This window comes from Desmodus rotundus, chromosome 3 (genome assembly GCF_022682495.2).
Source record: "Desmodus rotundus isolate HL8 chromosome 3, HLdesRot8A.1, whole genome shotgun sequence".
In the NCBI taxonomy this organism is placed as follows: Eukaryota; Metazoa; Chordata; class Mammalia; order Chiroptera; family Phyllostomidae; genus Desmodus; species Desmodus rotundus.
This window is the reverse complement of record NC_071389.1, coordinates 155,274,630-155,293,453: the sequence shown is the minus strand read 5'-3', so window position 1 is coordinate 155,293,453 and position 18,824 is coordinate 155,274,630. Positions and strand designations below refer to the sequence as shown.

General features: G+C 37.2%; 1 protein-coding gene across 3 annotated transcripts in view; it reads right to left on the bottom strand.

Moving 5' to 3' along the window:
* The window catches only part of SENP1 (SUMO specific peptidase 1), a 55,802-nt gene that overhangs the window by 33,196 nt on the left and 3,782 nt on the right, over positions 1 to 18,824 (bottom strand). For all 3 annotated transcript variants that reach the window (XM_024575465.3, XM_024575466.3, XM_045184048.2), the window contains exons 2-6: positions 18,061 to 18,108; positions 13,755 to 13,885; positions 12,677 to 12,761; positions 6,394 to 6,553; positions 2,143 to 2,314 (exon numbers count right to left, since the gene is read on the bottom strand). In XM_024575465.3, coding sequence (XP_024431233.1) covers positions 2,143 to 2,314; positions 6,394 to 6,553; positions 12,677 to 12,761; positions 13,755 to 13,885; positions 18,061 to 18,108 — 596 coding nt within the window. The remainder of the gene's footprint in view (positions 1 to 2,142; positions 2,315 to 6,393; positions 6,554 to 12,676; positions 12,762 to 13,754; positions 13,886 to 18,060; positions 18,109 to 18,824) is intronic.

Genomic DNA, 18,824 nt, shown 5'->3' with positions numbered 1-18,824 from the left:
GACACTGCAGAAGGAAGAGGACCCTATCTTTATGTCCTCCATTGCCCCAGCCTCTGGCTCAGCCAGACCAAGTCCTCAGGCTAGAAATGAAGGCAAAAAGAGAAGAGGCTGAGTGGTCCAAACGGCTGGCTGGCTTGTGAGTGAAAGATGAACTTACAGTGAACACAGGCAGTCTAAAGAATCCCGGTGATCCCGGGGGCAGCCACACAGCACGGGGGAGTGCTGGCAGGCCTGTATCCAGCTGCCATATTGTTGCTGTCTCCTTCCCCATAAGCCTCTCTTACCCAGTAGGCTGCCAAGGCTCCAGCAGAAGCATAAACCCACAACTCCAGTAATTTTTTTTTTTTAATTATGTATGTAATAACTAATACATACACAGTACTAAATTCAATAGTACTGGGTTGGCCAAAAAGTCCATTTAGTTTTTTCTGTAAAATAAAACACATTTTTCATTTTCACCAATAACTTTATTGAATTGGATATTTTGAGCATGCTGGCTATCTCCTGCGTGGTATAACGGTGGTTGTTCTTAATGAATGTCTAGATTTGATTGCTATAAACTTCACCTGCTCTACCCAACCATGGAGCATCATCCAGTGAGAAATCTCCAACATGAAACTTCACAAACCACTTTTCACACGTTCGATCAGTCACAGCACCTTCTCCATACACCGCACAAATCTTTTTTTGCGATTCAGTTGCATTTTTACATTTCTGGAAACAATAAAGCATAATATGCCAAAAATGTTTCATATCTTCTTCCATCTTCAAAATTAAAATGGCTACATAAAAATTCACCTATTTGGATAAGTTTTACGTCAATGCACACTGCTGATATGACAGCTGTCACTATACAATCTAACAAAATTGTTTTGAATGAAGTTAAAGACAACTAAGCACCACTAGAGCCATCCTATGGAAAAAAAAACCAAATGAACTTTTTGGCCAACCCACTACAAAAAGTTTAGTGAAAAATAAGTCTTTTTTGTAATATTGCTCAGTTCTTATCACCAACTCTTGCCAGTTTCTTGTCTATCCTTTTCTTCCCCTACTATGATTTACTAGTTCTGCCACCCTCTGCTTGAATAGTTTATATTCCATACAACTTCAAACCAAAAAAATGTACAGCCATTTTTTACTAAGTCACAAACAATCAAGTTTTGCCACCTAAGAGATCTTCATTACCACATTATATAATTAACTCCATGACCTGTAAGCTCCAATGGGATGGAACCACATCACCAGGTCGTGTAACAGAAGGCGTACCAGACTACAGTCCTTCAGAAGACCTGGGTTGCAGGCTAGCCAATTAGTAGTTGTATGACCTCTGATCTTTACTCTCCAAACCGATAAAATGTGGACATTATCTCATTTTTACCTCTATCACAGGGTTAAAAGGATTCAAAACAGTAATGTGGAAAACAATAATGTGCAAAGCACACTGGACACTCTAATGCTGTATAAATGTAAGATCATTATTATTGAGTTATATCTCCATGGCAATCAGTCCAAAGCCGAGTAGATGCATAATAAATATTTAATTGAACAGGTATAAGCACATTTCCTATTGTATAAATTATATTCTATAACATATTTACAGAATTTATTTTTTCCTTTAAGTTCATTAAATGAATATAACTGCCCAAGTGTCAAGAGAACTTTTTTGGAGGGAAAAATCTATGATCTCAAAGATCTTACTTATAATAAAAGGATGTAAATTATTTAGCTGCTTCTTGATTTTCCTTTTATATTGAGGAAAAATTATCCTAGTAAGAGGTAAGCATGGGTATTTTATCAAATCCAGCAAGGTTAACAGTTCTGCCACATGAAACAAAAGTTTAGAAAGGGTCCAAAAAAGAAAGAGAGATAGTTTGATGTATGAGGAGCTATTCAGATAATAATGAAGATTAAATCTACTGTCCAACAGGAACGGAATATAGCAAGAAAAATAATGAAGTCCTACACTAAAATATCTCTCTAATTTCTTTAAAACAGATGACAGCCCACTTAAAAAGAGTAAGAAAGAAAAAACATAGAAAAGATTAAATAAACAGAAGGGTTAATAAACATCTAAATTGGAGGGCACAAATGGCTGAATGTAGGGAAAGATTCTAACCGTAGCTTTTGTTGCGTTTTCCTTACCTCTTCTGCTGTACTAACATGTCGCCTCTGAGTTTTCTTGGGGCTCAAAAGGTTTCGACGACATGAACCACTCCAAGATGGACTTGGGACAGATTTAATAGGAAAAGATTTTTCATATGCAGATACATGGCAGTGATGGTTTGACTTTCCCGTAAAAGTGTTTGATAATCCACTAAAAAAAAAAAGTTTGTAAGAAAAGGTAAGAACAGTACAGTAAGAAAATCTAACCCAGTGATTATTTTCACATTCAAGAAATAACAAAAAACAAAAAATTAACAGGTAGAATGATAGATGTACCATTTAAGGGATATATACAAGAAATGATACATGGGTTGCTGCATCAGATTCTGCCACATTAAGAGGTCTTGGACTGCCAAACTATGTAATTATCAAACACCTAAAATTTATGTCTTAGCTTCATAATCTACATAAGTTCCTTTAGTCAGAAAGTATAGACTAGTGTAATATGACAAAAAGTGTATCATATTAAGACTTCTTCAGAAAGCTGACTTCTGCTCCCTGCAGGCCCCCTGCCTCAAGTCCATTGAAGGGAATTATTTTGAGATTCAATATGCAGATGGATAAAAACTAAGCCTCTCAACTAAGCTTTTAAACTGAATTTTAAATTTTCCTGAAACACCAACAGAGGGCTCCCATCCTTCATTAAAAACAACCAGAAGCGTTTTTATTAGGCTGCATCACTCTCTGTGAACTCTCCTTCTGGCCTTAATGTTTACTTCCTCTGAAGGAGAATTTCATTTTTATTTCTTTAAATTATTTGCACCCCAAATAATGGGAATATTTGGCAGGAAAAATATTTTTGTAAACTCAAATCCAGTCTTATCTCTAAGGATAGGTAAATGAAGTTTTTTTCTATGTGCTCTTGAGGTACCTGCTATCAACATAAATTTTTTTTTTCTTTTTTTCCTTTTTGTTGAGGATGCAAAATAGAGGTGCATAGCTGACTAAACTGAATTCAATACAATCAATTCTTTAAATCAGTATTATGTGGACTGGGTCCAAATGAATCAGACTAGGCCTAAAGAAAAGAAAAAAGCACACATACTCCACCTCTTCAAACTCCAGTAGTCTCTATGTGTGTTAAGAGGGGAGAAAGGAACAAGGCTTCAGAGTTTAAGGAACTAGCTATTTTCTTAGGATGGGTGAACACAACCAGGAAAATATGGCAACAGCAATATTATTTGTTTGGTGAAGATATAATGAATTCCCTTCAATGTCTTTGCACTGATGCTTCCTAGAGAGTGTACTGCATTTATGTTTTTAATGAAAAAGATTCTTTTTTTTCCTAAAGAAATAGTATGAGTGCATCTTGCAATGCCAGAAAGCAAGGGTGCTACCAACAATTAAAAGGTTGGGTCAGACACAGAAGTAAGCCTGAGCTCCCACTGACTAAAGTAGTGAGAATGTAATCACTAAAAAAATGATTGTACAGGTGAGGATTTATTAAAAAAATGATTGTAGTGGATTGAAACACAGTGACTCCATAATGACACTAAAAGAAAAGAAGAGAAAAATTCATTTAAACCACATGAAGCAGCTTTCAAAAAAAAAACCTTACTCTAAAAATTGGTAATAAAAAAGAAAGATTTGATCATATATCCTGCCTTCCCAGTAGGAATTGTATTTCAGGGTAACCAAACAGCTCCAGCTAATGAGGAAAAAGAGCTCTCCTTTACAGCTGAATACCAATTAATAAATATAGAAAAATAATAAAATCAGAGAAGTATTATTTCATTAACTCTAATAAATTATGAGCTCAGAGGGGACCCAAAGGTACAAACTTCCTGTTTAAAATAAATGTCATGGGCACTGGCTGGTGTGCCTCAGTGGATTGAGTGCCGGACTCAATCCACTTTGAGTGCAAAGCAAAGGATCGCCAGTTTGACTCCCAGTCAGGGCACATGCCTGGGTTGTGGGCCAGGTCCCCAGTAGGAGCCACACGAGAGGCAACCATACGTTGATATTTCTCTCCCTCTCTTCCCTCCCCCTCTCTCTAAAATTAAATAAAATCTTAAAAAAAAAATGTCATGGGGACATAATGTACAACATAAATATAGTTAATAATATTGTATTGCACATTTGAAAGCTGCTAAGATTAGACCTTAAAAGTTCTCAGCACACACACATAAAAATTTTGTAACCATGTATGGTGATGGATGTTAACTAAGACTTACTGTGACTTATATATCATTTCACAATATATAAAAATATGGAATAATTATGTTGTACTCCTGAAACTAGTATGTCATATGTCAATTATACCTCAATTTTAAAAAATTATTACCAGATAACGATTATCAATTGAGATTAACAACTATTAGGGTGATGTGAAACTGGTCGTTCATATAATGCCAAAGTAACATCATTTAGATGACATTCTAGTCACAAGGGGAAAGAAACTTAACTGTACAAATAAGGACTAGACTGCTACCCTGTCCTTATTTGGACCAGAGGTCAATATAGGTTTCCTAATATGATATAAGACAGCATCAGCTTTTACTCAAGTCAAAAATCTAGTTTACAAAAAATACAGATAGAAGACAAAATAATATTGTGAAGAAATCTGTCAAATCCAAAAAGTAGAACATTATGCAGAAAAAAAGTCATGTCATTAAAAAAAGGGGAGGGGGCTGTTCTGCCCTGGCCAGTGTGGCCCAGTGGGTCAGGAGTCACCCCTAGACCAAAAAGGTCACAGGTTCAATTCCTGGTCAGGACATATGCCTGGGTTGTGGGTTCAGTCCCTGGTCAGGGTGCATACGAGAGTCAACCAATCAATGTTTCCCTCTCACACTGATGTTTCTTTTATTCTCTTTCTCTCTCAAATTAATAAGCATTTCCTCAGGTGAGGATAAAAAAAGGGGGCGTGGGGGGTTAGTGGAGTCTGTTGTAGATTAAAACAGACTTAAGGGCAGTAACTACTATAGAGATACAATCCTAGATTGAATACTGATTTGAACGAATTAGCTGTAAAAGATACTTTTGAGTAAACTAGGAAAATTTAAATATAATTTAGAGTACAAGATAAAATTTACTGAATGGAAAAAAGGAGATGATTGAAAAAGACTACAAAAGAGTATGTACAATATGAACTCATTAAAAAAAAAAGTATGTAAATGCAGAGAAAAATATCTGGGAGGATATGTACTAAAATATTACACAGAAGATCTCTCACTAGTGGGAATGCAAGGTTTTTATTTTTTATTTTTGCTTATCTGTATTTACCAATTTTTTACAAAGCACAGGTCCTGTTTTTGAAGTAATGTTACCTTAAAAATAACAATATGGCATTGTTGAGAAAAGAAAAACCACCTGCCAAGTGATACATATAGAATATCTTTAATGAAGACAAAATAACATTATGGATTTCACAGTATACATGGCATACATATGATGCAATATATGAGCAAGATGGAGTGAAAGAAGAACAAGCACAGGAAAAGGTTTGGAAGGAAATACAACAAGGGGAAGAGAGAGTAAGACTGTGGGTGGTAGTCGTGGCATCTTTAGCTTTATCAGCAATGTTCTAATTTTTACAATGTGAATGTATTAATGAATTCTGGTGTAATTTTTTAAAATAGTAAGAAGTGGGAAGATGATCCCTGGGAGTACTGAAACATGTTTCCAGAGTCCATGTGCCGATAATCATAAAACAAAATAAAAGCCATCTTATTGATTTTAATCAACACCAGAAAGCTTAGCCTTGACTCAGAGGAAAATGATATCACATTCCTAAATACCCATCACCACAGTAAAATTTAAGTCATAATACTATTTTAAAGAAGAAATATTTTACTAATGTAATAAAGTGCCTGACGGAGAAGTTCCTAAGTCAAATTTCATCTGCCTTTAATAATCAGTATAAGCTTGATGAGGGAATAGGTAGGGCTTACGAAATTAAGCTAAGTAAGATGAAGTTCTTTGCGACTCTATTTTCTAACAGAAGTAGCTTAGGTCTAGCTAACTAAGGCCATGAGGTGCAGAGCTGTCTTGGTTTAAGTCAGGTCTCATATCAATCAGATGTCCTTCAAACTCTCTCCTCTAATAAGATTTAGCTGTCACCAAAATTCACCACCTAGTAAATGCAAAAGTTTAAAATGTACTTGTCCACATCTCTATGGTTTGACGTTCAAAAGTGGTGTTACTCTTTTAAAATGCCAATGTTACAATTATCTTATAGCCATTTTCTCTATCGCAGGAAGGGCTTGTGAACTAAGCAACCACAACACCTACCTTGAGGTCTTTCGGGATTCGAGGTAAAGACTTCGGCTGTTTCTTGATTTTTGTAAAGTTGAACCTGATGCTGGAGTAGAATTTCTCCACTGGCCATTTGCACTCTGGCCAAAGGTTCTTAAGTCTCCAGAGCCAAGAAAACTGTCTGAAGAAGGGTTATCTAAAGGAATAAAAGTTTGAATAAATTAAACAAATACATATAGTGGTTCTCCATATGACTGTAACCATGTCCAACATTGAATTCCAAAGTAATGTGGTATATTACCATGTCTCTCATGGAAGATCCCAGTCTCAACTGCCAGTAAAGTCTGCAGTAAGGGAACTTCTACAAACTATAATTGATTCAGCCATACTAACCTGAAAATTGTTGAAGGAGCTGAATCCTGCCACAGCCATGTGCCTTATCTGCATCAATGTGACTCCGTGGTGTCCACCAAAAGTCAACATTTTACCCCAACTATATCTTGCAAGCACTCCCAGGCCTGGGCCTGAAAGAAGGTAGGCCAGACCAGTAAGAAAGCAGGTGGAGGGCCAAGGAGAATTGTAATTCAAATGAACAACAGTTATTGCTTAATAAGCAGCTGGTGTCTCCTGTTTTTAATTACCATGTTCACAATTCAGAGACTCTAAGAGCAGAGGTAACCTAATTGCTGCTTATTCTGGCCAGCTTATGGCAGGAATGACCCATCATATGCATCTGGTTCTGATATGGTATCCTCCAGTCACTTAATGCCATAATCAACAGACATATCCCCCTGGTTGGTATGGCTCAGTGGATTGAGCACCTGCCTGGGAACCAAAGGGTCACCAGTTCGATTCCCAATCAGGGCACAAGCATGGGTAGTGGGCCAGGTCCCCAGTGGGGTCGCATGAGAGGCAACCACACACTGATGCTTCTCTCCCTCTCTTTCTGCCTCCCTTCTCCTCTGTCTAAAAATAAATAAATAAAATCTTTAAAAACAAAAGAATTTTAAAAAAAACCCCAGACATATCAATACTCCAATGCTTGCAGCTGCAATCAGACTGAGAATTGTTTATTATTTGAATTTTCTGACTCGCAGCCTACAAGTAGGGGTGATAAAAACTTCCAAGTTTCAGCTAAGTGTAGAATAATTCCTGGACCCTCCTCTCCTAATCATCAGGACTGGACAATTTAAGACAAGGCCTTCAAAATAACTTCAGATGCCAGGTTACGGAACTCTGAGGAGCACCAGTGGAAAAACAAGAATGGTAACTCTCTACTTCCTAAATTTTGGTCTGTCAGCATCACTTTGAAGACTCTTTCAACCCATATTACTATAGAACTTTACACATTATGTATTTGTTATTCAAACTATTTAATGTAGCTTTCATTTCCAAAATGTAAGGCAGCAGACAAAAACATGTATTGTGTTGTTGTTGCTCCTGTTTTCAGTTGATTAGGATTATCAGGATTCAGGGTAATAAACATATTTAAAAAGCAGCAGTCAGGGGTGGTATTAGTACCAGTTGATTCACCAGTGGATGAACCTAATCTAATAGTTAAATTTACTTTCAAAATGAATTATAACCTTTTTCCTTTGTCATCATTACCTATGCTTAGCATCTATTACCATTACTTAAAGGATAGAGACATGCGAATCATGAAAATAAGTCTCATGAAGAGACCAGAAAATTATCTTTAAATTAAATGCAAAGTAATAACAACACAAATTTTTGTCTCTCACACTTTTTCTGCTAAAATTTGAAATGCTAATGACCCCGACAGGTTCATGATATTTGAGACTAAGGATAAACTAGAGTAGCCTTCTCAAAGGCCTGTGACAGGGACATGAGCCTTACAGTGCAGGGAAGGCGCAGGACCAAGCAGTCCGTTTCACTAGAACACGGTGGTCCCATCCCTGCTCAATGAAATCACTGAACAGTCCTCCATTGCTGATGTGGTCAAACAAAGCTAGAAGAGGACCAATGGGGGATTGCAGACACTCATTTTTTGGTGATGATTTAGCCAGTATTGTCATTATTAAGAAATGGAGCCCTGGCTGGTGTGCCTCAGTGGATTGAGCATGGGCTGCGAACCAAAGGGTCACCAGTTTGATTCCCAGGTCAGGGCACATGCCTGGGTTGTGGGCCAGGTCCCCAGCGGGGGCCATGTGAGCAGCAACCACACATTGATGTTTCTCTCCCTCTCTTTCTCCCTCCCTTCCCCTCTCTCTAAAAAATAAATAAATAAAACTTAAAAAAAAAAGAAATGGACTGCCTAAACCACAAAGAAGATTATCATGTGCATATAAACACACATAAAACCATAAGGAAATATACCAAAAATTTCATTTTGGCTGTGTTCCAATAATAATGTTCTACTTTTCTCTATGATGATGGGTATTTTCTACTTTTCTCTATTATTTTTCTTCATGGACAGAAAATACTTTTATTGACATAATGAAATAAACTTTGTATCTTAAAAAACATGTATCAGAGAATCACAATGAAAGTAACCAACAGCAGGTATGTTAACATTAGAATTTATTTAGTTATTATAAATAGCAGGATGCTTTAAATCATCTCACCTATTAAATGCCAGTTTAGCAACCTAATTGAACATATTTTCCAAAGAGAAGGCACTGATAAAGATTCTGAACATGATCAAAATCATTTTACTCTACTTTTCTTTGTTTAGGGTTTAAAATGTTTTAATTTTCTTTTCAGTTGCACTCTTAATAAAATCAAGGTCTTGAAGTCTGACCAGCACTAAGTTACTGCATATTAACTTATGCAATAAGTTAATATTGCATATTTAAAGTACTGCATATTCTCTGCTTTCCAAAAAAATTTTTTTAAATTGATGTTTTTAATAGTCTAATCTTAAGTGGATTAGGAAGGAGATTTTTTAAAAGGTTGATATGCCTCTCTGTCACATGCCATTGAGAAAGCTACTATATCAAGAGGGAGATCCAGTAAAGCAATAAACTGGAAGCTCCAGACCCTACATTCTAAAGTTTGGGGCTTTTCTATGTTTGTTTTCATTTTGGTGGAGGAAAGGATAGCAAGGTGAGAGAGGAAACAAATACCAATACAGTCAGAATGAGAAAACTAAGGCAGGTAAACTTGGGACCCATGTCTAGCCAATCAAGAAGTAAGGTCAGCCCTGACTGGTGTGGCTCAGTGGATAGAGCATGGCCTGCAAACCAAAAGGTCGCTGGTTGGATTCCCAGTCAGGGTACATGCCTGGGTGCAGACCAGGTCCCCAGTAGGCGTTGCGTGAGAAGCAACCATACATTGATGTTTCTCTCCCTCTCCTCCCTTCCCCTCTCTCTAAAAATAAATAAGTAAAATCTAAAAAAAGAAGGTCGAAGTGACTGCCCACAGAAATCAATGTGGGGATCATCAGGAAAGAATACATCCAAAGGAGAGAGAGAGCACAGTCAAAATTCTGCAGGACACGCAATGAGTTAGAATGGGTATGGCAAAGGAAGTTTTAAAAAGTATACGGTAAAAAGTAGATTTGAATTAAAGACATTATAAGAGGTATACAGACCCTTGGCATTCAAGATTTAAAATTCTGATTGTTAGGGAGTGACCTTAAAGGTCTGTGCTGTGCCTGCCACGTTTGTTTTGTCAGGGACTGGATGAAATCTGGTAGAGGCAAACTGCTTCAGGCTATAGTTTAGTGAATAAATCCAACAGCTCAGCATCAACATTTCAATTTGGCTTTACTACTCACTGTTGTTATTCTCTAGTCATCATCACAAATATAGTTTCTCTTCCTAAAAAGATGGCCTTTAAATGATGTATAAAACACAGGTATAAATTTTCTTTTATCCTTACCCAAGAGTATTTCTCTCATTGCTTTTAGAGAGCAGAAGGGAGAGAGAGAAACATCGACGTGAGAAACATCGAGCAGATGCCTCCCACATGAGCCCAGACCAGGGACAGTACACACCAGGAACGGGGATCAGGAATCAAACCTACACCCTTTTGATTACGGGACAACGCTTCTACCAACTGAGCCGCACACTGGCCAGGGCCATCAGTGTTAGATTTTAGTATGGGGATCAACTTGTGGTATGAGGACAAACATAGGAAAAATGTAACTGTCAAAACTCACATAACTAAGAAAGCCAAAAATTTGAACAACTATCACCACAGTCAAGAATATGATGATTTGAGATGACTCAGATAGACCTTTATGAGTATCACAGGTCTACTGAAATTTAAAAAAAAAACAAGTGCTTATACATACAAATGTTTTTCAATCATGTGATTTATAACAGCTGAAAATGGCAAGGGTGGAAGAGACCTAAGCTATAGAGAAAACAATAAAGCAAGTGAAGGCACAGGCCCATTATCCTAAATTGTAGCCCCTTGGGTTCAGTTGCTTCTGAGTTAAAAATTTTGGAATTTTAGAAAGATATCCTGGAAAATACTATGTAGTGCTTCCAAGGATAATCTAAAGCAGCATGATGTAATCAAACATATTGATACGTATGCATAAAATATATAAATACTCATAGTTACAGTGGTAGATAAAAGACAAAATATACACAGCTTCATGTTAGTTCATGTAGGTTTTGCCAAGGAATGAACTAAGGTCAAGCTGTGATGCCAAATAATCATGAAAAAAATTTTTAGTTTTCAGAGCCTTTTAGATTTGGAATTGTACATAAAGAATTGTGAATGTACATATCAATTCCATGATTACAAATCAACAAAAAATGGTAAATATGAGTAAGCATATGTAAACAAATGGAACATAAAAATATTGGGCTAACAAAAGATTGTATGTATCAAATCATACAATGTATACCATGCCTGTACACAGGACTAAAAATAAGAAAAGGCAACAGAATTAAGGAAGAGTTGCATTATGGTCAGCAGATTTTGAGTATAATTTTTACATAATTGTTTATTATTGAGCAATTATTTTTAACTAAAAGCAAGTATTCTGTCCAGTGGTAAACCAGCATATGAAATTACAAGGAAACACGATCTGAGTTCAAATGGGAATAGTAATGATCTGACTTCAATATCCATTCACCTGTATTTCCTTCAGGATTAATAATGAGCTATCAAACCAGATTTCAGGCTGTCTGCTCATCAGGAAGGATTTTTCTTATTTATTTGCCTCTCTCATGCCCCCAACTGGGGGCCTGGCCCACAATTCAGGCATGTGCCCCAAACCAGCAACCTTGTGGGTCACAGGCCAGTGCTCAATCCATTAAGCCATACCAGCCAGGGCCAGGATTTTTCAGTAATAATGACAAAGTTACTTTTGAATCAAATTAACTGATGTGTCCATATAAATTATGCACATACTATGTGGGGACCATCTCCTATCTCAGGAGAGGAAATCTAGTGCCCAGATAAGTTACTACCCACCTAAATGACATTTAAATACAATATAAATCTAAAAGAGCATAATACTAACATCTTTTTAGGGGAGGAGATGTCATCTTGCTGACAAAGAATCCTGAGGAAGCCAAATAACAACAATTATTATTTGCATATCATATTTATCATCTCAGTTTATCCTTATAAAAACCCCACTGAGGCAGGTTTAGCATATTACTAGTATTCCCGTATCTGTGGTAAGATGAGGAGAGTGAAGCAGGAGGAGTGAGAAGACATGGGAAGACACTATAATCTTCCTGGGTCACACTGCCAGGAGGCTAATGAACAACAATTCTTCATTTCCCCAAGACAGAGGCAGAAGATCTTTGGAAATCCAAACCCTAGGAAGGGATGATGAGAGTCAGGCAGACCAGGGCTAGAACAGCCTAGAGAATGCTGACTTCTGTCATGGATCACAAGGTACATAGGCAAGCCCTTGAATATGCAAGCATGGCTGTGGCAGGTGCTAGATAGAGACATGTAGTTAACATTTCCTGCCCTGATGGACGGATAAACTTGGGCAGAATTAAAATTTCAGAATTCATGGTTTCAAGCAGAATAGAAATAGGCTAGCTCTGAGCTTTAAATCAATACAAAACAAGTACCTTTTACATCACATAGGCATATCTAAAACAAAAAGCTGCAGTACTTTTTACAATGGCATGATGAACAAAAGGGGGAAGAGATTAAAAAAAACCTTTTTCATTAAAAAATAGTTGAGACTAGATCAGTAAAGTATCATAGCAACCACACACACAGACACACACATAGCTAATTAAAATGGCATTTTGGTGGAGAAAATGCTGTTGTTTTTGACAATGCTTTCATACTTTTAGAGATGGTAAACACAGATGATATGCTAGGAAGAAATCTGAAAGGAATAAATGTCTTGACTCCAAGTAACGTGTCATACCTGAATAATAATTTTGACTATAAGCTGTACTTCTTGTAGAACATGTATAAGATCGGCCCAAATTTCCTTGCCTGGAAGGTAATATCTAAACAAAGCAGAAGATTTTTCTTAAATCATATTTTGAGAGAAAATGTATCATCACGCAAGATTATGACACATATCAATTCAATCTAATTATATTTTTATACATTATAAATTAAACAACATACTAATAAGAAAGGGAAACACACAATCTGATGAAATGATTTAGGCTTCGAGGGATAAAAATAGGCATTAGAAGGTAAATACGCATTCGGTATACCCTGTTCTGAAAGCCAGTTGTACCATATATTGAAAAGGCAGACAAAATCAATCTGGTTTTGATTCTTTTCAAAAGTGAGTTTTCAATCAGGGGTAGTGCTGTACCCCAGTATAAATCTGGAAATGTGTGAATGTATATTCAGTTATTAAAATAATTATTGGGGGCAGATGCTACAGGTATTTAGTATACAGAGGCCAAGGACGCTAAATATTCTGCTATGCTTAGGTCTGATTCACACAGCAAAGAATCACCTCATACAAATTAGTAATGTCTTTCCTACTGAGAAAGACTGCTTTATTAATATGCTCCTCAAACTTTAATGTGCATATAAATCAGTGGAGATTTTTTAAAATGTTGATTCTTGTTCAGTAGGTATGGGATGAAGCCTGAAATTCTGCATTTCTAACAGTGGTTCTTTGAGAATGTAGCTTTCTAGCACAGAGAAATCTCAGAGATGCTGAATATTTACAAATATACATACCCCACTGAATGCTCAGCAATTTTAAGATACTAGTTTAAAACAACACAGATCTCGGTATTGGTAATGTAATGTTCAGAGAAATAATAGTTTTCTCAAAGGTACTATTGTCAAAGAATTCATGCATAGCCTGGTTCTTGTCTTAACTGTAATATATCAACAGAATTCCAAACATTAGAATTACTGATTCTAAAAAGTTTATATATATGCTTGTACTTTTGAGTTTGGCATTTAAACTACATCAAATGAAAACTTAAGCCAAAATAATTCATTAATTAAGGAAAGAAACCATTCCTAACCTGATGGTCAGGAAGTGAAAGCTGGTCCTCTGGAAAACCTGACCGTGACAGGAGATGGGTTTTGAATACGGAGTTGTGGTTCACTAAAGCTACTTCTCCAGCGTCCATCCTCATCCTATCAGCAGTATCATCTGGGGAAAGAGTCGGATTAGTCCAAGTCACACAGGTCTTTAATAACGACTTTTCTATACACCAATCTCTTCACCTAATAAAAATGATTCCCAAAGACCAGCCCTACAGTCAAATAAAACATCTCCTTCATAAATAAGCACTGGCAAAAAAACCCCCTCAAAACTGTTAAAAAAAAAAAAAAAAAAGAGGCCCACGTGCAGAAACTGGCTCATTTAAAATTGAGATCATCTACCGAATACTTCAAAACTTGTACACAGTGTAACAGCTAAATTCAAAGTTTTAAAAATAATGAAATTTCCCCCCCAAAACATTTTAATGTTGTAGCTGCATATAAATTTTTTAAATATATTTATTGATTATGCTATTACAGTTGTCCCATTCCCCCCCGTTCACTCCACTCCATCCTGCCCACCCCCTCCCTCCCACATTCCCCCCCTATAGTTCATGTCCATGGGTCATACATATAAGTTCTTTGGCTTCTACATTTCCTATACTATTTTTACCCTCCCCCTGTCTATTTTCTACCTACCATTTATGCTACTTATTCTCTGTACCTCCCCCCCCCCTACTCCCCTGTTGATAACCCTCCATGTGATTTCCATTTCTGTGGTTCTGTGACTATTGTTTGCTTAGTTTGCTTTTGTTTTTGTTTTAGGTGTGGTTGTTAATAACTGTGAGTTTGCTGTCATTTTTACTGTTCATATTTTTTATCTTCTTTTTCTTAGGTAAGTCCCTTTAACATTTCATATAATAAGGGCTTGGTGATAAACTCCTTTAATTTGACCTTATCTGAGAAGCACTTTATCTGCCCTTCCATTCTAAGTGATAGCTTTGCTGGATGCAGTAATCTTGGATGTAGGTCCTTGCCTTTCATGACTTGGAATACTTCTTTCCAGCCCCTTCTTGCCTGTAAGGTTTCTTTTGAGAAATCAGCTGACAGTCTTATGGGAACTCCTTTGTAAGTAACTGTGTCCTTTTCTCTTGCTGCTTCTAAGATTCTCTCCTTATCTTTCATCCTGGGTAATGTAATTATGATGAGCCTTGGTGTGTTCCTCCTTGGGTCCAGCTTCTTTGGGACTCTCTGACCTTCCTGGACTTCCTGAAAGTCTATTTCCTTTGCCAGACTGGGGAAGTTCTCCTTCATTATTTGTTCAATAAGTTTTCAATTTTTCGCTCTTCCTCTTCTCCTTCTGGTACCCCTGTAATTCAGATGTTTGGAACATTTAAAGATGTCCTGGAGATTCCTAAACCTCTCCTCATTTTTTTGAATTCTTGTTTCTTCATTCTTTTCTGGTTGGATGTTTCTTTCTTCTTTCTGGTCCACAGTGTTGATTTGAGTCCCAGTTTCCTTCCCATCACTATTGGTTCCCTGTACATTTTCCTTTGTTTCTCTTAGCATAGCCTTTATTTTTTCATCTAATTTGCGACCAAATTCTACCAATTCTGTGTGCATCTGATAGGTTGGCTATCTCTTTGTCACTTAGTTGTATTTTTTCTGGAGCTTTGAAGTGTTCTGTCATTTGGGCCTTTTTTTTTTTTTTTTTTTTTTTGTCTTGGCACATCTGTTACTTAAAGGGGTGGAGCCTTAGGTGTTCCCTGGGGCGGGGTAACGCTGGTAGCTGCGCTGTGACGCTGTACATGGGGGAGTGGCTGAGAGGGAACAATGGCGCTTGCTCCACTCTCTGCCAGTTTTCAGTCACTCCCTCTGCTACCCATAATCAAACTGGGCCCCTCTAGTGCTGATTCCCGAGTGGACTTGTGCAAGCTCTAGGCCCCTGTGGGTCTCTCCAACGACCTCTCCTGTGAGGCTGGGAGTTTCTCTTGCTGCTGCCTCAACCACCACAGGTGTTTTCAGAGGTTTGAGGCTTTATTTCCCCGCACTGGAGCCCTGTGTTGAGTGGTCTGCTTCGCTCCCTCTGCCACCTCCCGGTTTATCTATGCGCAGATGTGGGGCCGCATGGTCTGCTAGTTGCAGCCTGGCCTGCCCTGTTCCACAATCTGCCACCTCACTGGGTCCGCCAGCTGCCTCCTTGCTGCGAGTCCTCTCCACCCCAGCTGCCCCTCTCCGCCCCTTCTACCGATCTGGATGAATGTTTCTTCTTTATCTCCTTGGTTTTTGGACTTCCATACAGTTCGATTTTCTGTCAGTTCTGGATTTTTTTTGTTTTTAAATTATTGTTGTCCTTCTTTTGGTTGTGCGAGGAGGCACAGTGTGTCTACCTACACCTCCATCTTGGCCAGAAGCCCTGTCATGCTCATATAAATGTTAAGTATAAAAAATGAGGGGAAAATTTCATCATTCAAAAAACAAACACTTGTTAACATTAGTTTTTCTTCTGTTTTAACTCAAAGAAGTGCTTTAAAATTTAATCAGCCCTGGCTGGTGTGGCTCAGTGAATTGAGAGCCTGCCTGAGAACCAAAACGTCGCAGGTTTGATTCCAAGTCAGGGCACATGCCAGGGTTGCAGGACAGGTACCCAGCTGGGGGCGTGCAAGAGGCAACCCATCAATGTATTTCTCACACATCGATGTTTCTCTCCATTTCTTTTTCCCTCCCTTCCCCTCTCTCTACATATAAATAAATAAACATTTTTTAAGTATGTTTTTTAAAACATTAAAAAAATAAAAATTAATCAAAAATTTTTTTGTGCAAAAAGCAACATTTATCCATAGGGCTCTTAACAGACGTCAGCTCAAGCGCTGTAATATTATGGCAGAATCTTACTGGATAGCCATTTTTTTGAGACCTTTGTTAATTTGTTATAAAAGAGGTAGAATAGGAACAAATGAGAGTAAGGGAACTCAATGACTTATATCATCAATGAGAAAAATGATAAACAAATGACTGAGAGAGAACAGGTAGACAAAGCAAAAGGAAAAAACAAAAACTAGAGGTTAAGACTAATGTGAATTTAAAAGGAACAGAGAGAATGTTATAAGATCTAACCGTATAGATTTTCAACCTTCTCTTACTTTGGCTATTAGTCCTGACCCTATACTGATCCTCTTTACAAACATGAGGTACTATGAATAGTGCAAAATGTTCCAGTCGGTGCCACTAGCTAAATAAAACTTAAAATTTACCTTAATCAAATTATTTATCATATAGAAGGAAGTAGTGGGTTGGCCAAAAAGTCCATTTCATTTTTTCCATAAAATAAAAGACACATTTTTCATTTTCACCAGTAACTAGGTGAAAGTAACTTTATTGATTTGGATATTTTGAGCATGTCAGCTATCTCCCATGATTCGCTTCTAGTGGGCAGAGGCGAGGGGTGCTGCTAAACATCTTCCAATGCACGTAACAGCCCCATAGCAAAGAATTATTCGGTCAAAATGTGAATAGTACCAAGAAACTTTGCAAACCACTTTTGACATGTTCGATCAGTCATAGTACCTTCTTCATATACCTCACAAATATTTTTTTGTGTGTTTCAGTAGCATTTTTACCTTTCTTGAAATAATAAAGCATAATATGCCGAAAATGTATATTTTTTCCACCTTCAATATTAAAATGGCTACATAAAAATTCACCAATTTTGATTAAGTTTTTCTTAAAAATGCATGCTGATAGCACAAAACAATCTAACAAAATTTTTTCGAATGAAGTTAAAGACAACTAAGCACTACTAGAGCCATACAGAAAAAAACTAAATGAACTTTTTGGCCAACCCAATATAACACAGTACTAAAGGACAAGGACTCCAGAACCAGGCTACCTGAGTTTAAATCCTGGCTCTGCCAGTTATAGTTGTGTGACCCTAGGCAAGTTTATTAACCTCTGTGTCTCAGTTTCCTCACTGATATAATGAGAGTAAAAACAGTACCTATTTTGTAGGTATTATAGATACCCTTGTAAGATGATTGTAAAAAATTAAATGAATATATTTTAAGTACTTAGAACAAGGTCTGGTACATAGCAAATGTCAGCTAGTATGTATTTGGCTTTTTCAATACAATGAATGAGAAAATACTTACAAACAATGCTATAAACAATGTATCAGCCAAAAGAAAATTGTTTGGTATACTATGTTACATAATTAGTATGAAATCTCCTTTAAAATTATTAGGCACAAAAATGCAAACAAAAAAATGTTAGGAAAACCCATTCTTTCACTCCAGCTTAACTAATCAGAGTAACTAGAAGGACTGAATGACTAGTTCATAGTCTTACCCATGTCAGGTCTTCTCACATCACTGACTTTAGCAGAGATACAAAGTCCTATAAAAGAAGACAGAAAACAGAAATGTTATAGACTGAAATATCTCCTTCATGCAATTCCATCATAGGAGGTCACTCAGAAGTGATGTTTCTGTTTCTAGTGGAGAAAAACATAAGGTGGTAAGATTTGACTTGATGGGAAGAGATGAGAGCTAAAACTGGCCTGAAGTAGTTTGAAACATTTCTGCAATCTGTGCTATACTAAACAGCAATTACGGACTACCCACAGAATCACAGAACATTACAGCAAGAAGCAAGTTGGGAAAGCCAACCCTTTGGAGACTAACTTCCATATGGTCATCTAGGTGGTTAGTGACGACATTGAAATCACAGCCAAGAAATCATCCTCAATCCATTGCTCCTGCCATTACCTCATGCTAAACCATTTCATAAACAAGTCAGAGATCTAGTGGTGGTCCTATTACTTGTCTTCCATACACATCTTACTCCGGAGCCAAACATAAAGCCACTGGTATTCTGAGGACAGTCAAGGAATACTTTGCAGTTGTACTAAGTACTTTCTCCCCCCATCATTAACCAAACTGCTAAAAACTAAAGCCCCTTTGCCCATATGAAATTACTTTCTCCTCTGATGGATCTAATTCTCCCAGAAAAGGGAAGTTAAAAGCCTAACTCCTTGGAATTAGGTTAATAAACATCCCCGTGGTACACATGCTTCTTGGCAGATTTCCAAGAGGAGAGTAGGGATGATGATA